The sequence below is a fragment of the Mastacembelus armatus genome, chromosome 22 (genome assembly GCF_900324485.2).
Source record: "Mastacembelus armatus chromosome 22, fMasArm1.2, whole genome shotgun sequence".
NCBI lineage: Eukaryota > Metazoa > Chordata > Actinopteri > Synbranchiformes > Mastacembelidae > Mastacembelus > Mastacembelus armatus.
The window spans coordinates 13,026,485-13,045,192 of NC_046654.1; the positions used below are offsets into that span (position 1 = coordinate 13,026,485).

General features: G+C 38.5%; 2 protein-coding genes across 2 annotated transcripts; both read left to right on the forward strand.

Moving 5' to 3' along the window:
• Nucleotides 1-445: 445 nt before the first annotated feature.
• On the forward strand, nt 446-2,741 carry LOC113129766 (cytosolic 5'-nucleotidase 1A-like). Its single transcript, XM_026305841.1, has 6 exons — nt 446-460; nt 706-801; nt 941-1,061; nt 1,198-1,317; nt 1,463-1,647; nt 2,224-2,741. Exons 1-6 carry the CDS (start codon nt 446-448, stop codon nt 2,536-2,538), a joined length of 852 nt encoding a protein of 283 aa, XP_026161626.1. The 3' UTR covers nt 2,539-2,741.
• A 547-nt stretch (nt 2,742-3,288) lies between these two features.
• Nucleotides 3,289-18,286, forward strand: LOC113129771 (cytosolic 5'-nucleotidase 1A-like). Its single transcript, XM_026305856.1, has 7 exons — nt 3,289-3,506; nt 11,312-11,512; nt 16,253-16,342; nt 16,487-16,607; nt 16,743-16,862; nt 17,008-17,192; nt 17,769-18,286. The coding sequence occupies exons 1-7, from the start codon at nt 3,435-3,437 to the stop codon at nt 18,081-18,083; spliced, it is 1,104 nt and encodes a 367-aa protein (XP_026161641.1). The 5' UTR covers nt 3,289-3,434; the 3' UTR covers nt 18,084-18,286.
• Nucleotides 18,287-18,708: the final 422 nt, after the last annotated feature.

The following is an 18,708-nucleotide window of genomic DNA, read 5'->3' on the forward strand; positions in this document are numbered from 1 at the left end:
TAGATTCTACTGAGTTTTCGAGAAACTTAAAACTACTCAGATGTAAACCAAGAAGTTAAACACTGTCACTACTGTAGTTACTGTACTGAATATACAGTATTATCAGTATTTTACCTAAACTGTGTATTTTGTTGTGTTTTATGTGTTTGATTTGGCCACATTTTGTAATGATCCAGGGATTCAATAAAAAACATAATAAAAGATGTATTTATGGTGCTACCTGACTTAACATTTCTGAGATAACAAGTCAACACTTAAATGACACCATCAAAGGAAAAACAAGACAGAAATACTAAAGAGTTGATGAATCAGTTTTGTTATGACAATTTTTTCAGGACACCTGAGCGAAAGAGAAACAGGATCAGCAAGATGAAAAGGAAGGAGAGGATATAAAAGAGACAAAGTCTGGTACTTGGTGTGAAGTTCAGAGAGGTGAAGAGTGAAGATGAATCGTCAGCCTGTAAGTTTTTTTTTTTACCATCTATAATTTTTATTATCTCTAATTATAACTTATATATATATATATATATATATATATATATATATATATATATATATATATATTTCTTTAGATCTGTTCAGGTATTTTTTGTGGGGGGGTTAATATATGCATAAGAAATAACATTATTTTTAAAAAAACTAATGCTGTGCAGAAAAAGTCACTACAAGTTATTGTTAAAACATTTGTTCCCTCTGATCCTCCAGCCTGAGCCAGGGAGCCCCGTCATCATTGCAATATCAGCTAAACTCGTGTTCACTGAGCAGAACATGAGCCCTGGCCCTGCCTTCAGCTTTGTCAAGGTCAGTGAATGTGGAGGAAAAACACACACTTTTAAACCCAGTAGCATGTAGTGATTTAGCAGGAAGTGTTAATGAATGTATTCCAAGAGTGTGAGCGTTAACACAGAAACACTCATTTGCACTCATTTGCATTTCTCAGGCTCTGAAGGCAGTGAACGCTAAGCTTAGAGCGCATTACCCTGAGAGTCAGGAGCTCTTTAAGGTCATACTCATTGATGACAACAGGTCAGACGAACTCAACAATGCCATCAGAGAACACAGTATGTTACTGAAACACCCAAATTAATTTTTTCATCTGTATTTTAATGGTTTAATGGTTTAATCATTTAATGGTACCAGCTAAAACAACATTTTTGTACATCATGTCCTCAGTGACCTTGTCATTCATGTTTGCAGACCTGGAAAACTTAACTGAAATTATGAGTGGAGAGGATCTGATAAATAATTTGAAGGAAAACAACACCCATCTGTATCTGTCTGAATCAGAGGAAATGGTTACAGAAGCGTTGAACAACAGTAAGTGTAAATAAGAGAAACTGTGTATTATGGTGTATGGTACATATTGCTGAGCTGATAGAGAACTACCCAATAACACAGATAACATTAACCACAACTGTACATCAGACAACAACTCTGTGTTGAATCTTTGTGTCTGTATCAGAAATAGCAGCTGCTGTGATGAAGACACCAGGAGAAATGGCAGAAGTGTCTGAGAGTGAGCTGCGTATTGCCTTTGATGGTGATGCTGTCCTCTTCTCCAATGAGTCTGAACGTGTTTACGCTTCTGAGGGACTGGAAGCGTTCTATAGAAACGAGAGGGAAAAAGTCAATGACCCAATGAAAGAGGTAATGACAGCTCACTTACACTTAATCTCAAAGTTTCAAATAAAAGCAAAAGCTAATAGATTTCACTTTACATAGAGACCAGTCAGTGAACTTTTCCCAGTAGAAAATAAAACAGGATTTAAATTGAAAGTGGTCAGACTTATTCTTCCTCCCCACATTAGGGGGCGACAGAGACCAACATGTGTTCAATTAAATTTGTTATGCAGCAACACAAAGACCAGTGATTAGTTACATTTGATTGTTTTATTTTGTCATAGTCAAATGTAATAACTAAATAGTTCATTGATACGTTTAATGTGCAGTTTTCCTCAACCACCATCAATGAACTACACTATGTCCTCAGTGGCTTCTCTATGTTATCACACTTTTACAACTCATTACACTTTTCTACACATCTAGTGTTCATAGATGTACTAATGATGTAATATTGATGGAACAGTGATATAAACGTCATCTGCTATTTTCAGTGTTGTCTTGTTCTCCTTGTGCCTGTACCATGAATGTAAAGATGAAGTTGGACCAAAATAATTTCCCTTCATGTCACATCATTGCTGCTCTCCTCCCTTCTTTCCTCAGGGGCCATTTAAAGGATTCCTGCAGGTTTTAGTGAAACTGCAGAGGAAACTGCATGACAAAAAGCTGCTTGACAAGAAGTGCCCCATTCGTACCTACCTGGTGACATCTCGTGGAGGTGGCAGTCCTGGATTCAGAGCCTTAAACACTCTGCGTTACTGGGGTCTTGAGATTGATGAGGCTTTCTGTCTGGGGGGATCTGAGAAAGGTCCCATACTGGAGATGATCAAGCCCCACGTCTTCTTTGATGACCAGCAACATCATATCGAAGCTGCACTGACGATTGGCATTGTGGGATGCCACGTCCCAAACCAATAACTAAGCAGTGATTAACTGTGGGGAGTCAACAGCTGACTATGTTATAATTGGTAGACAATTTTAAACTAGAATCATATGTATCATCATCTAACACAGCTGTACCAAACACATGATTCAAATCAATGTGTGATCATATGTTATCATGATGAATCTGATGGTAATGAATTTGAATTAAACCAGAATAAAATGCATGCAAAATATTATTTTTGTTGTTACTGTGGTAGTAAATATTTAAATGTTCTGCAGAGTCCACAACATACATCTACCTGAATCAGCTGTTAGGGAGGAGAATTAACAGAATCACACAGCATAGCATTACCATTATATCACAAACATCAGAAAAACAAAATTTTATTTCACTGTATAATCAGGTATAGATAGAAAACCCACACAATCACAGGGAGAACATGCAAACTCCACACAGAAAGGCCCCTGCTGGGTTTCAAACCAGGAACCTTCTTGCTGTGAGGCAACAGTGCTAACCACTCATCCATTGTATGTAGATTTGTTTTTCTGGGTTGTAAATACACAGCAATAAAAAGCTAGACTATCAAGATGTGGCTTTATACTGGGACAAAGGTTGGTGTGATGAAGTCTAAATAATTTAAGAAAGTTATTTTAATAAGAATTTCAATATTATTTATCATTTTTAAGATAGCATGAGTCTTATTCTCCAGGTAAACATTCATAGTAACGGAGGAAACTTCATCCACAAACGAAACCACAGGACTGAAGGGAAAGGGGCTTTATTTCACACAGACAGTTACCATACAATGACCAGTAGATGTCCACGAAGAGCTAGGTCAGACATGAGTGAACAAACATCCGGCAACATGCAGAAGTGAAACCACACAACTCCTGCGAACGGGATCTCCGTTGTTCACCTCGTCATTGCAATGCACTTCAGCCGGGACGAAAAGGCACTGAGCACCTCTGCTCAGTGGAAAACAAGCTACCAGTCGGTGTCGGTAAGCAGGAGAACACCAAGGCACAACAAAAGTACTTCCCTGGTCTCCTTTAGTGTCTGTGAGTAGATGGCGGCAAATGAAAATCCTAGTCGTGGTCAATCGACGACTAGGGAGACAATAGTTCATTCTGGATGTGCGCTGGGTAAGGAAGAACCGTAGGTACTGGGGAGGTTGGTCAACAAAGGCAAAGGCAAAGGCAAATTTATTTGTATAGCACCTTTCATACACTACGCAATTCAAAGTGCTTTACAAGGCATATAATTACATTAAAAGCATTGAAAAGAGCATTTAAAAATAAAGACATTTAACATAAAATAAATTTAAATCAAGTAAAGTAAATTAAAATAAAACATAAAAGCACATTAAGAAAGCAAGGGTGAACAATTATTCAAAGGCAGCAGTAAACAACAGAGTTTTCAGTCCTGATTTGAATGAGCTGACAGTTTGAGCAGACTTCAGGTGTTCAGGAAGTTTGTTCCACAAGTGAGGAGCATAGTGACTGAATGCTGCTTCACTTTGTTTGGTTCTGGTTCTGGGAACACAAGTAGACCTGTGACCTGTCCCAGATGACCTGAGGGGTCTGGAAACCTCATAGGGAACCAATATATCTTGGATATATTTTGGTCCACAACCATTTAGTACTTTATAAACTAGCAATAAGATTTTAAAATCTATCCTTTGACTAACAGGAAGCCAGTGTAGTGATCTGAGAACTGGTGTGATATGGTCCAGTTTCTTGGTGTTTGTAAGGACTCTGGCAGCAGCATTCTGGATTAGCTGCAGCTGCCTGATTGACTTTTTGCTAAGACCTGTGAACAGACCATTACAATAATCTAACCTACTGAAAATAAATGCGTGAACAAGTTTTTCTGCATCTTGTTTAGACAGAAAACCTTTTATTCTGGCAATGTTTTTCAGGGGGTAATAGGAAGATTTAGTGATGAATTTTATGTGGTTGTTAAAATTCAGGTCTGAGTCAATGATTACACCAAGGTTTCTGGCTTGATTTGTAGCTTTCAATGACATGGAGTCAAGGTGAGCAATGACCTTTGACCTTTCATTTTTGGGGCCAAAAACAATCACTTCTGTCTTGTCTGTATTGAGCTGGAGAAAATTCTGGCGTATCCATTCTTTGACTTGATTAATACACTCACATAATGAAATTAGAGGACTATAATCATGAGATGATACTGATATATAAAGTTGGGTGTCATTTGCATAGGTATGGTAGTCAATGTTGTAGTATTCCATAATCTGAGCAAGGGGCAGCATGTAGATATTGAATAAGAGAGGACCAAGAATAGACCCCTGAGGAACCCCACATTTCATTTTTGTTCGCTCAGACTCATAGTTACCAAGTGGGACAAAATAGTCTCTATCTTGTAAGTAAGATTTTAGCCAATTTAACACTGAGCCAGTAACTCCCACCCACGCTTCTAGTCTATCAAGCAGCACATCATGATCAACTGTGTCAAATGCAGCACTGAGATCCAGTAGTACTAAAACAGAGGTTTTGGATTCATCATTATTTAAATGTAAATCATTTAAAATTTTAATAAGTGCACGTGCGCGAAATCCAGACTGAAGTGCATTAAAAGATTGTTTTGCACCATAAATCTGTGAATTTGTTGAGAAGCAACTTTTTCAATTATTTTTCCCAGAAATGGAAGATTTGATATTGGCCTGTAGTTACTTACTGCTGAAGCATCTAGATTAGGCTTTTTAAGAAAAGGTTTTATAACAGCAGTTTTTAAGGCCTGGGGAAACTGCCCTGACTGAAGAGAACTATTGACAATCTGCAATACATCTGGAGCTAAGCTGTTAAAAACATTTTTAAAAAGATTTGTTGGTAAAATATCAAGGCAGCATGATGTAGATTTTAATTGTAGAAACGTTTCTGCCAGTGCTCTGTGATCAAGGAGATCAAAATGTTCTAGATTCACTGGAGAACAAGGAGGCACAGGTGATATTGTCATGTTCCTAGGACTGCAGCTAGAGATAGTTTGTCTTATCTTTGATATTTTGTCTGTGAAAAAGGCTGCAAAATCATTGCATGACTTTTTGGACAGCAGTTCAGAAGGAAGAGAGGGTGCTGGGTTTGTGAGTCTGTCTACAACAGAAAACAATGTGCGGGCATTATTGCTGTTTCTATTGATAACCTCTGAGAAAAATGATTGCCTTGCATTTTTTTAGTTTTTGGTTATAGTTGTGAAGACTCTCTTTGTACAAGTCGAAATATACCTGGAATTTGGTTTTTTGCCACTTGCGTTCTGCTTGTCTGCATATTCTTTTCAGAATTTTAACCACTGTGGCTTTTCTCCAAGGTGACTTCGACTTTTTTCTTGCTGACAATACCTTGGTCCTAATTGGGGCAATGGAATCAATAACAGTCATAACTTTGGAACTGAAACTTCCTACAAGATCATCAACAGGGGCTGATGGCATGGTTGGTGATGGTGCAAAAACCTGAATAAATAATGCACAGCTCTTCTCATTAATATTCAGCTTTTGGACTACCTCTATTTCACCTGTGTTCAAAACAGCAGGGGTGGTTGTTTTAAAAAAAACAGTAATGATCAGAAAGAGCAACATTGGTCACCACCACCTCAGAAATATTAAGACATTTAGAGATTATTAGATCCAGTGTGTGTCCCTTGATGTGTGTTGGATATGTTACATGCTGAGAAAGCCCAGTTGTCCAGGATATTCAAGAGCTCTTTTGCACTTGCATCATTGAGATTATCAACATGAATGTCAAAGTCACCCACTAAAACAATACAATCAAAATCAATGCATACAATAGATAGTAATTTAGCAAACTTGTCAAAAAAATGTGCATTGTACTTTGGGGGTCTATAAATAGTTACAAATATTGCTCGACAGGAGGATTTGGTATGAAGAGCAACATATTCAAAGGAGTCAAACTTTCCATATGATATGCTTTTGCATTTGAGGCTATCACTAAATAAAATAGCAACTCCACCTCCTTTCTTGTGTATTCTTGTTTCACTCATGAAACTGAAATTTGGAGGGGTTGATTCAATAAGAACTGCAGCATTATTATCTTGTCCTAACCATGTTTCGGTTAAAAACATAAAATCAAGCTTGTGCTTAATAATAAAATCATTGATTAAAAATGATTTGCCTACCAAAGACCTGACATTTAAAAGAGCTAAATTTAGTGTGTTAAAAACAAAGACAAAGAATGATTATGGTGACGGCGTGGAGGAGGGGTTGGTGGATGCTGCAATTGTGATTGCAGCAGAGCTTGCTGAGGAATTGGTGGGGCATGCCGCTTTGAGGGGCTTCTGGGGGTGAAAATGACACTGGGGGAGGAGGTCAGTTTGGGCCCAGTAGTGATGTGCTTCATCAGGTTGGCGAGGTTCTTGGTGATGGGGAATGGGATGCCCCGGGAAGATGGTGAACTAGGTAGCGTTTGCGGGGTTGTGGGAAGTGAATCCTCACAGGCAGTGTCTGCTAGTGGAGGGGGTGTGGCCTCCTCATCTTTGCTCTGAGTTCTCTCCATGTTAGAGCATTCGGGGGGGGAGTGTTGACTTTGGATGTTTTGATGTTTCTTCATTTTGTTTAGATTCCCGTATCTTGTCCTTGGAAGATTCCCGTCGTATCTTGTCCTTGGCAGAGGGAAGGTTGTGGCGCAGGAAGAAAAATAGGTTGGAGGTGAAAGCTTTTACTCCTGATTTATTTAGAGACAATCCGTCTCCCTTAAAAAGATGCCTGCGATCCCAGAAATGGTTAAAATTATCAATAAAATGTACTGAGTGGACATCACATGCAGTTGAAAGCCATGTGTTCAGTGCTAGTAACCTGCTGAATCTCTCAGTTCCTCCTCTGACTGGTGGTAGAGGTCCACTGACAAAAACTTCTGCATTTAGCGACCTTACTGTGTTTAGCAGATTATTAAAGTCCTTTTTGAGGATTTCGGACTGCTGCTTCACAATATCATTTGCCCCTGTGTGTAGTACGAGGTTTTTCACAGTTGGGTTTTCTGCAACGATGCTCAGGATTTTGTCAGTAGTGTCAGAGACCATATCTTTTGGGAAATACAGCACTTTTGTGTTGTTACTGCACATCCGTCTCACATCTTTTATGGCCAAGTCGCCCACAATCAGAGTCTGAGGCCCTGTTAGCTTTCCTCATAGTTTTCTGTCTTCTGTTGAGTTTTCAGACCTTACCCCTCTCTGTGGATGTGGAGGATTGTCCAAGTGATCAGATGAAGATCCAGGGTCCTGCAGTAGTGGAGCGAATCTATTTTGTAGCTGTACAGTTAGTTTCTTAGGAGTTTTGTTGCTCCTTTTCCCTTTAGCTGTTATCCATGGCTGTGCTTTCCTCTGCACAGGAGTTGAGGAGGATGGTAACGCTGGCCAGCCTGTCGCATCACAGATTTCTGGGCGCTGAGTTCTGCCTGTTGCTTGTCCTGATTTAGTCTTTGGCTTTGCTCCGAGAGCGTTCCAGGGAGGACTGATACCAGTAGTTTTATTTACCCGGACACAACCCTCCTGTTGCTCGGTCTTGTTAGTGCTAGTTATCTGTATACTAGCATGCTCTTGTCTGCTACTATGGTAGAGTGGTAGAGTAGTGTCCTCTTTCCCAGATAGTCCATTTATCTCCACGTACATCTCTAACCTTTGCACTTTAGTTTCCAGCATAGTGATTTTCTGTAGGAGTTTGCTGTGATCGTCCTCAGGGAAGGGAGGCATGGTCATCGGAGGTTGATCAAAAATAAAAGTAAAAATACAATCCTCACTAAAATTCCAAATGCGGTAAAAAAGGGGTAAAATAATGTTAAAAAGTGTATTATAAAATCATTGGGTAAGAATGCATGAAGTAAAAAGGAATAAAAGCAAAGTAAAACTGGCAGAAGCAGGAGCAAGCAGAAGTGCGTCTACACTCTACAGAAGCAGGAATTAAGTACAGTACAGAGCCCTAAAAACTCTGCACTCATGGGGTTTAGAGATAGATGAGGCTCTCTTTCTGGCGGGGGCACCCAAGGGCCCCATGCTGGAGAAGATCAGGCCACACATTTTTTTTGATGACCAGATGTTCATGTGGAGGGAGCAGCGGAAATGGGGACAGTGGCGTGTCATGTTCCCTATGGGATAGCTCAGAGAGTCCCCAAGAAAGGAATAAAGGACAAAGAGATTTCTTCAGCACCCAAGTAGCTGGGACATCACAGCAACACAGGAGACTGTTGCTACTGGGAAATGTAGTATGCATTTAAAACTATATAACAAAAGGTTTTAAAAATGGGTTGAAAACGTAATTAAAGCCAGGTGATCAAATATTACTAGTAATAGCCCATGCAGAGGTTGGCTCCAGCCCACTGTGATCCTGAATTGGACTAAAGGGTATAAATGGTTGATGAAGGACATTCAGACTGTTAGTCAGTGACAATATCCTTTCACACAAGTTTCATTTATAGTCAAAACTAATGTCTTTATAAATAATAAGTAATTAATTAACTAAAGCTTTATAGATCAGTTCCTGGCCAGTAAGTAGAAAAATATTTGACCTCTATGAATTTATGAAAAGGGCTGCAAAGGATCCAGGTCAAGATCCAGTTATTAACCACTTATTAATGGCCTTAGCAACATTTATACCTGCTGTAAAAGAGCATAAGCAGCAGTCAAGTGATTACTCTTTAATTAATTCTAATATATGAAGTCAATTTTAATTTTCAAGTCATTAGTTACAACCTAGAAATCCTTCCTAAAAATTGGATAATTAGAATGTGGTACTGCAAAGTAGTATTTGTGTGTAAAAATATTCATTTGAAGAAAATTACCTCATAAAACAGCAACCTCCTGCAGTACTTTAAATCTCTATGGTATATATTTTTACTCACATTCATCAAAGACCAAAATGAATAAATAATATATATCTAAAATTAAAAAAACAAATATTAGAAATATTTAAAAAATCTGCCAATTCTAAGTAATATTAATTATAACCGTAAGGTTAGTTAGGATGCATCAGGTGGCTTCTTGAGACGATTTCTGATAACAGAGTCTGAACGCAGCCTGGATGTGCTGACCTGTGCTGACCTGTGCTGACCTGTGCTGACCTGTGCTGACCTGTGCTGCACTGATGATGTGCAATCAGTCACTTTATGCAGAATCTCCATTTTGGATGTAATTTTATCACTTTACTGCTTATCTGTGTGTTTACATGTTATTAAACTGGTGCCTTCGCATTGTTCTATGGATTTCTTTTCTGTCAATTTGCATGTTATGGTGTGTATGTTGTGCATGTGATTATTTGGTCAATGTATATGAATGTATTTTAAGGTTGCACATTGAGAATAATGGTAAAATAATTTAATATTATTTTTTGACATTAAAGAAAATGAGGATATGTTTTAACATATTTAGCTCTTACTGACATCCATCATGAGCAGTTTTAATTTCTGCTACATGATGCTAAGTGCCCAAAGTTCCTTGTCTCCCTGGTTGTTGTCTTCCTGTTGGTCTTATTATGTCATTTAGGTGTGTTGTTATTGGTGTTATGGACTCAAGCTTTTTTGTTTTAAGATTGAGGTAAACTGACTGTAAACAAAAACTTGTTTCCTGTCTTCATTGTTTGTCTGGGCTACAGCCGGAAACACTTTGAGTTTCCATCAATAGTTTAAAAAAAACAGCAATAGAGAAAGTAAATTAAGAAAAACATAGTTTGCAAAAATATGGATGTAACACATAATGAGCAGTGAATTATTTATGTTGTGGCTGTTGATTCTTTTTTTCAATAAATAAATGCATTAACTGAATTGTACTATATTTAATTCACGTTTTTATGACCAAATTTGGGCTGGCACATTGGACTCCTCTTCTAAGTAGAAATTAAGCAAACAAAGCATTTACCCATTAAGGATTGTAAGTTAGGCAGCATGGTGGCTTAGCGGTTAGCACCTTTGCCTCACAGCAAGAAGGTTATGGTTTGAAACCGGTCAGGGGTCTTTCTATGTGGAGTTTGCATGTTCTTCCTGTGGTTGTGTGGGTTTTCTCCAGGTACTCTGGTTTCCTCCCACAGTCCAAAAACATGTATGTCAGGTTGATTGGTGACTCTAAATTGCCCATAGGAGTGAGTGTGAGTGTGTGAGGTTGTTTGTCTCTATGTGGCCCTGTGATGGACTGGTGACCTGTCCAGGGTGTACCCCTGCCTTTCACCCAAAGAGAGCTGGGATAGGCTCCAGCAGATCCCTGTGACCCTAAAGAGGAATAGGTGGGTAGATGATGGATTGATGTACATCAGGCAACAACTCTGTGTTGAATCATGTGTCATTGTGTCATCAGCTGCTGTGGTGAAGGAACCAGACAGAGTGAGCCGTGTTGCTGCCTTTGATGGTGATGCTGTCCTCTTCTTCATTGAGTTTGAGCGTGGGGGGACTGCAAGGGTTGTTGGAAAATGAGAGAAAAAATGTCAATAGGCCAATGGCAGAGATATGGACAGCTCATTTACACTTACTCTAAATAAAATATTCAAATAAAAGCAAGAGTTATTTCACTTTACACAGAGACTAATGAGTGAACTTTTCCCAAACAAAAAACAAAAACAAAACTAAATTTCCTCTCTCCACTAGGGGGCGACAGAACATTTGTCAAGCAGCTGATTAACTGACTCAAAATAACATGAAGACCAGTGATTTGATGATAATTCTGACTGCATGATTATTTCTGCCATAGTCAAATGTAAGAACTAAATAGTTCATTGATATATTTAATGTTGAAGTTGGACCAAATAATTTCCCTTCATGTCACATCATTGCTGCTCTCCCTCCCTTCTTTCCTCAGGGGCCATTTAAAGGTTTCCTGGAGGTTTTAGTGAAACTGCAGAGGAAACTGCATGACAAAGAGCTGCTTGACAACTGCCCCATTCGTACCTACATGGTGACATCTCGTGGAGGTGGCAGTCCTGGATTCAGAGCCTTAAACACTCTGCATGACTGGGGTCTTGAGGTTGATGAGGCTTTCTGTCTGGGGGATCTGAGAAAGGTCCCATGCTGGAGATGATCAAGCCCCACGTCTTCTTCGATGACCATCAACGTCATATCGAAGCTGCACTGATGATTGGCATTGTGGGATGCCACGTCCCAAACCAATAACTAAGCAGTGATTAACTGTGGGGAGTCAACAGCTGACTATGTTATAATTGGTAGAAAATTTGATAAAAAAAATCCACATATATTTATATTTTTTGTTGTTACTGTGGTAGTAAATATTTAAATGTTGCATAGAGTCCATAACATACATCTACCTGAATCTGCTGTTAGGGAGGAGAATAAGCAGCATATAACAAAAGGAAAAAAGTGAAACTGCATTTGTATGTCTCAATCTGCATTGTAATGAGTAATTTAAAAATGTCCTGCATGATGTGGCTGCATGTAGCTGGTGGAAATGTCTTTTACAACTCTGTATATGTTTCTAACATATAGAATTACAAGATATAATGGTGTTAAAATTCGTCCAGATGAATCGATGCTGTTTTGAAAGAGCACTAAAAATAAATGTCATTAACTTCAGTTTCTGAGAAGTTATTATTCTGATGACACCTCATGTTGAGGTGCAGCAGATCACTGTGATATAATGACTCTATAACCCTGCCCATGTATGTTTGTACATTTAAACATCTCTTAAATACTGGGTGGAGACGTTGCTATGTATCAGCTCATACCTCAGCTGATTGTCATATACATTGTGGTGCAGGTGGTTTAACAGGTCCACACACACAATACATTAATTCCAGTTAGCGACCTGAGAGAACACAAAGAAACAACATGCAACTTCCTGATAGGTGACAAAGCATAAAATGAATGTGCAAAAGAGAAACAGCTGTTAAACACCTGAATCTGCATTTTGTCCTGCATGATGTAGATTGCAGCAACTGCACCTACAGTGAGTGAATATAGTTTATTGAGTTTCCAGCTATTGAGTATTTCTGAAACTAAAAACTCCTACCCTGGTCCCAGGCCTGTTTAACAAACAGTACAAATACTGGAAAACGCCAGTCTTACCTTTTCTGTCGTGTTACTTCCTACATGTACTGAACATCAATTCTTGCATGTCGTTTTTTTCGTTAGAATCCAGGGAACATAGTGCATCCATGTTTTAGTCCAAAAGACGTATTATCCCTGAGTAAATCCATAAACCATCGTCCTCCTCATGAAAGTTTTAATCCGGAGAGTTTACGGTTCATTTCGCCTTTTTGTCAAGTGTCGGTGTGTGTGTGGAGGTGCGGGAGAGAGAAGGTAGGACCCAAATGCAGGTTACCGAGGATTTATTTCCTCCTGGGAACTCCAGGGCACAAAAACACAAACTCAAAAACTGGGTGAGACGGTAACAAAGAAACGCTCAAAACTTCATGGACTCAATTCACAACAACTAACTACAACTAACGCTTCAGCTCAGAACAAAGGAAGAGGGGAGGTATAAATAGGGGAAAACACAACAGGTAATCAAACACAGGTGAAACTAATAAACACAGATAACTAACAAGCTGCCAGGGACTAGAACACAGGGAAAAGGAAGTCTTAACACAATAAAGGTCCTCAGGCAGGAAGTCCCCAGAGGGACTCATGACACTTTTATTCAATAAAGATTGACATAGTAAGCTTCTGTGAATCACATCAAACCTCAATCAAACCGTGCTTGTTATGTTTTACAGCGTAACTAACCATAAAACCAATAGGAATCAACGCTGAGAGCAAATTCCAGTCAGGGGGATAGGAACAACTTCTAATGACAGTAGAACCAGCCAGTCGCATTGTTTTGTCAATGATGACTGACGTATCTTGTAGCCAATGAAACGCCCTTTCCAGCGATATGTCACACTGTAAGACAACAGCTAGTTTAATCTGGGTATGTGTTGTTCGGCCGTCTGCAGAAAAAGGGGCAGGGGAATAACAGGTTACCTAAGAGTTCAACAGGCTGTCCATACCTGAGGCCTTGGAGACGAAGACTCAAAGCCCTGGCCACGTTGCTTCGAGAGGTACACCAGAGAAATGGAAGCAAATACAATAAACCAGAAGTTTTCCATTGGGCCTTCCAAAGTGTCTCTCACTGTAATAACTGGAGAGCAGGACCCACCAATGGCTAGAGCCTGAACAATACTGGAAGAACATATGGGAGAAAGAAGCGTCAAATTAACAACAATGCTCAGTGGCTGGTGGACCAGAAGAACAGACACAGCAACCTCCATGAACAAGATCCCAGTAACCATCACAGTGACAGACATCAAAGAAAGAGTATGAAGAAGTGAATAGCACCAGGCCCAGACATGATCCACACCTACTGGCTGATGAAGCTAGCTTCACTCCATGAACCATCTGGCTGCACAAGTGAACCAGCTGCTGATAGATGTGATCCACGCTGATGAATAAGTGAAGGTCAAATTGTCCTAATCCTGAAGGACCCCAAGAAGGGAGCAGTCTCATCCAACTACCACCCAATAAACTCGCCTCTACACAACATGGAAGCTCCTGCAACATAGATAAAATGAGAAGCCTCATGGCCCAGAAAGCAATTGGTAGGAACACCAGAGGAGTTAAAGCACCAATTTCTGGTAGACAAAGCTGTCACTCAAGACTGCGAGACCAGACAGTACACCAACCTGTGCACTTACTCAGAGTTTATAATCGTATATATATATATATTCTAAATGTTATAACATTACAATTGAGTAATGTGGACTGTTATGGACTCAAGCTTCTCTGTTTTAAGATTGAAGTAAAACTGATTGTAAACAAAAACTTGTTTCCTGTCTTCATTGTTTGTCTGGGCTGCAGCCGGAAACAATGAGTTTCCATTAATTGTTTAAAAACAGCAATAGAGAAAATAAATTAAGAAAAACATAGTTTGCAAAAATATGGATGTTTTACTTACAGAGAGGCCAGTGAGCGAATCTTTCCTGTGAAAAAATAAAACAGGTTTAAATCATTATTCATTAGGTTAAATCAAATATATCAGTCAAGCTTCTGATTAACTACCACATAATGAGCAGTGGATTATTTAATGTTGTGACTGATTATTATTTTCAATAATCAAATATATTAATTAATTGTACTACATGTTTGACCAAAGTAGTATTCCTGAAACAACAGTTCTCAAACAACACTTTCTCAACTGTGTATATGTTTTAACATATAGTTATTGAAGATATAATAATGATAGCTTCAATTTAATATATGCTGATATGAAGAGCATTGAAAATAAATTTTATTCTTCCTTTTCAATTTCTGAGAAGTTATTATTGTGTTTGACTTAATGTTGACAGCACATCATTGTGATATAATGACTCTATAGCCTGCCCATGTATGTTTGTACATTTAAACATCTCTCTTAACTACTGGGTGGAGACATTGTCATGTATCAGCTCATACCTCAGCTGATTGTCATATACATTGTAATGTAGGTGGTTTAACAGGTCCAACACACACACACACACACCACACACACACACACCACACACACACACACCACACACACAATACATTAATTTCATTTAGTGATCTGAGAGAAAGACAGAAATGTCATGAAACTTCCTAAATGGACGACAAAACATAAAATGAATGTACAAAGAGAAATGGCAGATAAACATCTGAACTTACATCATTACAATGATAGTTAACTTCAGTTTAATATATGCTGATATGAAGAGCATTGAAAATAAATTTTATTCTTCAGTTTCAATTTCTGAGAAGTTATTATTGTGTTTGGACTTAATGTTTGACAGCACATCACTGTGATATAATGACTCTATAACCCTGCCCATGTATGTTTGTACATTTAAGCATCTCTCTTAAATATACATTGTAATGTAGGTGGTTTAACAGGTCCAACACACACACACACACACACACACCACGACCTTAATTCCATTTAGTGACCTGAGAGAAAGACAGAGGAAATGTCATGCAACTTTCTAAAATAGACGACAAAAACATAAAATGAATGTACAAAAGAGAAATGCAGATAACACCTGAACCTGCATTTTGTCCTCCATGATGTAGCTTCCTGCAGCTGCACCTACAGTGAAATCCATAGATTCTACTGAGTTTTCGAGAAACTTAAAACTACTCAGAGTTAAACCAAGAAGTTAAACACTGTCACTACTGTAGTTACTGTACTGAATATACAGTATTATCAGTATTTTACCTAAACTGTGTATTTTGTTGTGTTTTATGTGTTTGATTTGGCCACATTTTGTAATGATCCAGGGATTCAATAAAAACATAATAAAAGATGTATTTATGGTGCTACCTGACTTACATTTCTGAGATAACAAGTCAACACTTAAATGACACCATCAAAGGAAAAACAAGACAGAAATACTAAAGAGTTGATGAATCAGTTTTGTTATGACAATTTTTTCAGGACACCTGAGCGAAAGAGAAACAGGATCAGCAAGATGAAAAGGAAGGAGAGGATATAAAAGAGACAAAGTCGGTACTTGGTGTGAAGTTCAGAGAGGTGAAGAGTGAAGATGAATCGTCAGCCTGTAAGTTTTTTTTTTACCTATCTATAATTTTTATTATCTCTAATTATAACTTATATATATATATATATATATATATATATATATATATATATAATATTTCTTTAGATCTGTTCAGGTATTTTTTGTGGGGGGGTTAATATATGCATAAGAAATAACATTATTTTTAAAAAAACTAATGCTGTGCAGAAAAAGTCACTACAAGTTATTGTTCAACACATTTGTTCCCTCTGATCCTCCAGCCTGAGCCAGGGAGCCCCGTCATCATTGCCATATCCGCTAAACTCGTGTTCACTGAGCAGAACATGAGCCCTGGCCCTGCCTTCAGCTTTGTCAGGTCAGTGAATGTGGAGGAAAAACACACACTTTTAAACCCCGTAGCATGTAGTGATTTAGCAGGAAGTGTTAATGAATGTATTCCAAGAGTGTGAGCGTTAACACAGAAACACTCATTTGCACTCATTTGCATTTCTCAGGCTCTGAAGGCAGTGAACGCTAAGCTTAGAGCGCATTACCCTGAGAGTCAGGAGCTCTTTAAGGTCATACTCATTGATGACAACAGGTCAGACGAACTCAACAATGCCATCAGAGAACACAGTATGTTACTGAAACACCCAAATTAATTTTTTCATCTGTATTTTAATGGTTTAATGGTTTAATCATTTAATGGTACCAGCTAAAACAACATTTTGTACATCATGTCCTCAGTGACCTTGTCATTCATGTTTGCAGACCTGGAAAACTTAACTGAAATTATGAGTGGAGAGGATCTGATAAATAATTTGAAGGAAAACAACACCCATCTGTATCTGTCTGAATCAGAGGAAATGGTTACAGAAGCGTTGAACAACAGTAAGTGTAAATAAGAGAAACTGTGTATTATGGTGTATGGTACATATTGCTGAGCTGATAGAGAACTACCCAATAACACAGATAACATTAACCACAACTGTACATCAGACAACAACTCTGTGTTGAATCTTTGTGTCTGTATCAGAAATAGCAGCTGCTGTGATGAAGACACCAGGAGAAATGGCAGAAGTGTCTGAGAGTGAGCTGCGTATTGCCTTTGATGGTGATGCTGTCCTCTTCTCCAATGAGTCTGAACGTGTTTACGCTTCTGAGGGACTGGAAGCGTTCTATAGAAACGAGAGGGAAAAAGTCAATGACCCAATGAAAGAGGTAATGACAGCTCACTTACACTTAATCTCAAAGTTTCAAATAAAAGCAAAAGCTAATAGATTTCACTTTACATAGAGACCAGTCAGTGAACTTTTCCCAGTAGAAAATAAAACAGGATTTAAATTGAAAGTGGTCAGACTTATTCTTCCTCCCCACATTAGGGGGCGACAGAGACCAACATGTGTTCAATTAAATTTGTTATGCAGCAACACAAAGACCAGTGATTAGTTACATTTGATTGTTTTATTTTGTCATAGTCAAATGTAATAACTAAATAGTTCATTGATACGTTTAATGTGCAGTTTTCCTCAACCACCATCAATGAACTACACTATGTCCTCAGTGGCTTCTCTATGTTATCACACTTTTACAACTCATTACACTTTTCTACACATCTAGTGTTCATAGATGTACTAATGATGTAATATTGATGGAACAGTGATATAAACGTCATCTGCTATTTTCAGTGTTGTCTTGTTCTCCTTGTGCCTGTACCATGAATGTAAAGATGAAGTTGGACCAAAATAATTTCCCTTCATGTCACATCATTGCTGCTCTCCTCCCTTCTTTCCTCAGGGGCCATTTAAAGGATTCCTGCAGGTTTTAGTGAAACTGCAGAGGAAACTGCATGACAAAAAGCTGCTTGACAAGAAGTGCCCCATTCGTACCTACCTGGTGACATCTCGTGGAGGTGGCAGTCCTGGATTCAGAGCCTTAAACACTCTGCGTTACTGGGGTCTTGAGATTGATGAGGCTTTCTGTCTGGGGGGATCTGAGAAAGGTCCCATACTGGAGATGATCAAGCCCCACGTCTTCTTTGATGACCAGCAACATCATATCGAAGCTGCACTGACGATTGGCATTGTGGGATGCCACGTCCCAAACCAATAACTAAGCAGTGATTAACTGTGGGGAGTCAACAGCTGACTATGTTATAATTGGTAGACAATTTTAAACTAGAATCATATGTATCATCATCTAACACAGCTGTACCAAACACATGATTCAAATCAATGTGTGATCATATGTTATCATGATGAATCTGATGGTAATGAATTTGAATTAAACCAGAATAAAATGCATGCAAAATATTATTTTTGTTGTTACTGTGGTAGTAAATATTTAAATGTTCTGCAGAGTCCACAACATACATCTACCTGAATCAGCTGTTAGGGAGGAGAATTAACAGAATCACACAGCATAGCATTACCATTATATCACAAACATCAGAAAAACAAAATTTTATTTCACTGTATAATCAGGTATAGATAGAAAACCCACACAATCACAGGGAGAACATGCAAACTCCACACAGAAAGGCCCCTGCTGGGTTTCAAACCAGGAACCTTCTTGCTGTGAGGCAACAGTGCTAACCACTCATCCATTGTATGTAGATTTGTTTTTCTGGGTTGTAAATACACAGCAATAAAAAGCTAGACTATCAAGATGTGGCTTTATACTGGGACAAAGGTTGGTGTGATGAAGTCTAAATAATTTAAGAAAGTTATTTTAATAA

Coding starts and splice junctions, on each gene's coding strand:
- LOC113129771 (XM_026305856.1), top strand. CDS start 3,435: ATGCACTTCAGCCGGGACGAAAAGGCACTGAGCACCTCTGCTCAGTGG. Junction 11,513..16,252: donor GTCTGGGGGATCTGAGAAAG/GTCCCATGCTGG, acceptor CTGATCCTCCAG/CCTGAGCCAGGGAGCCCCGT. Junction 16,608..16,742: donor CAATGCCATCAGAGAACACA/GTATGTTACTGA, acceptor TCATGTTTGCAG/ACCTGGAAAACTTAACTGAA.
- LOC113129766 (XM_026305841.1), top strand. Junction 1,062..1,197: donor CAATGCCATCAGAGAACACA/GTATGTTACTGA, acceptor TCATGTTTGCAG/ACCTGGAAAACTTAACTGAA. Junction 1,318..1,462: donor TACAGAAGCGTTGAACAACA/GTAAGTGTAAAT, acceptor TGTCTGTATCAG/AAATAGCAGCTGCTGTGATG.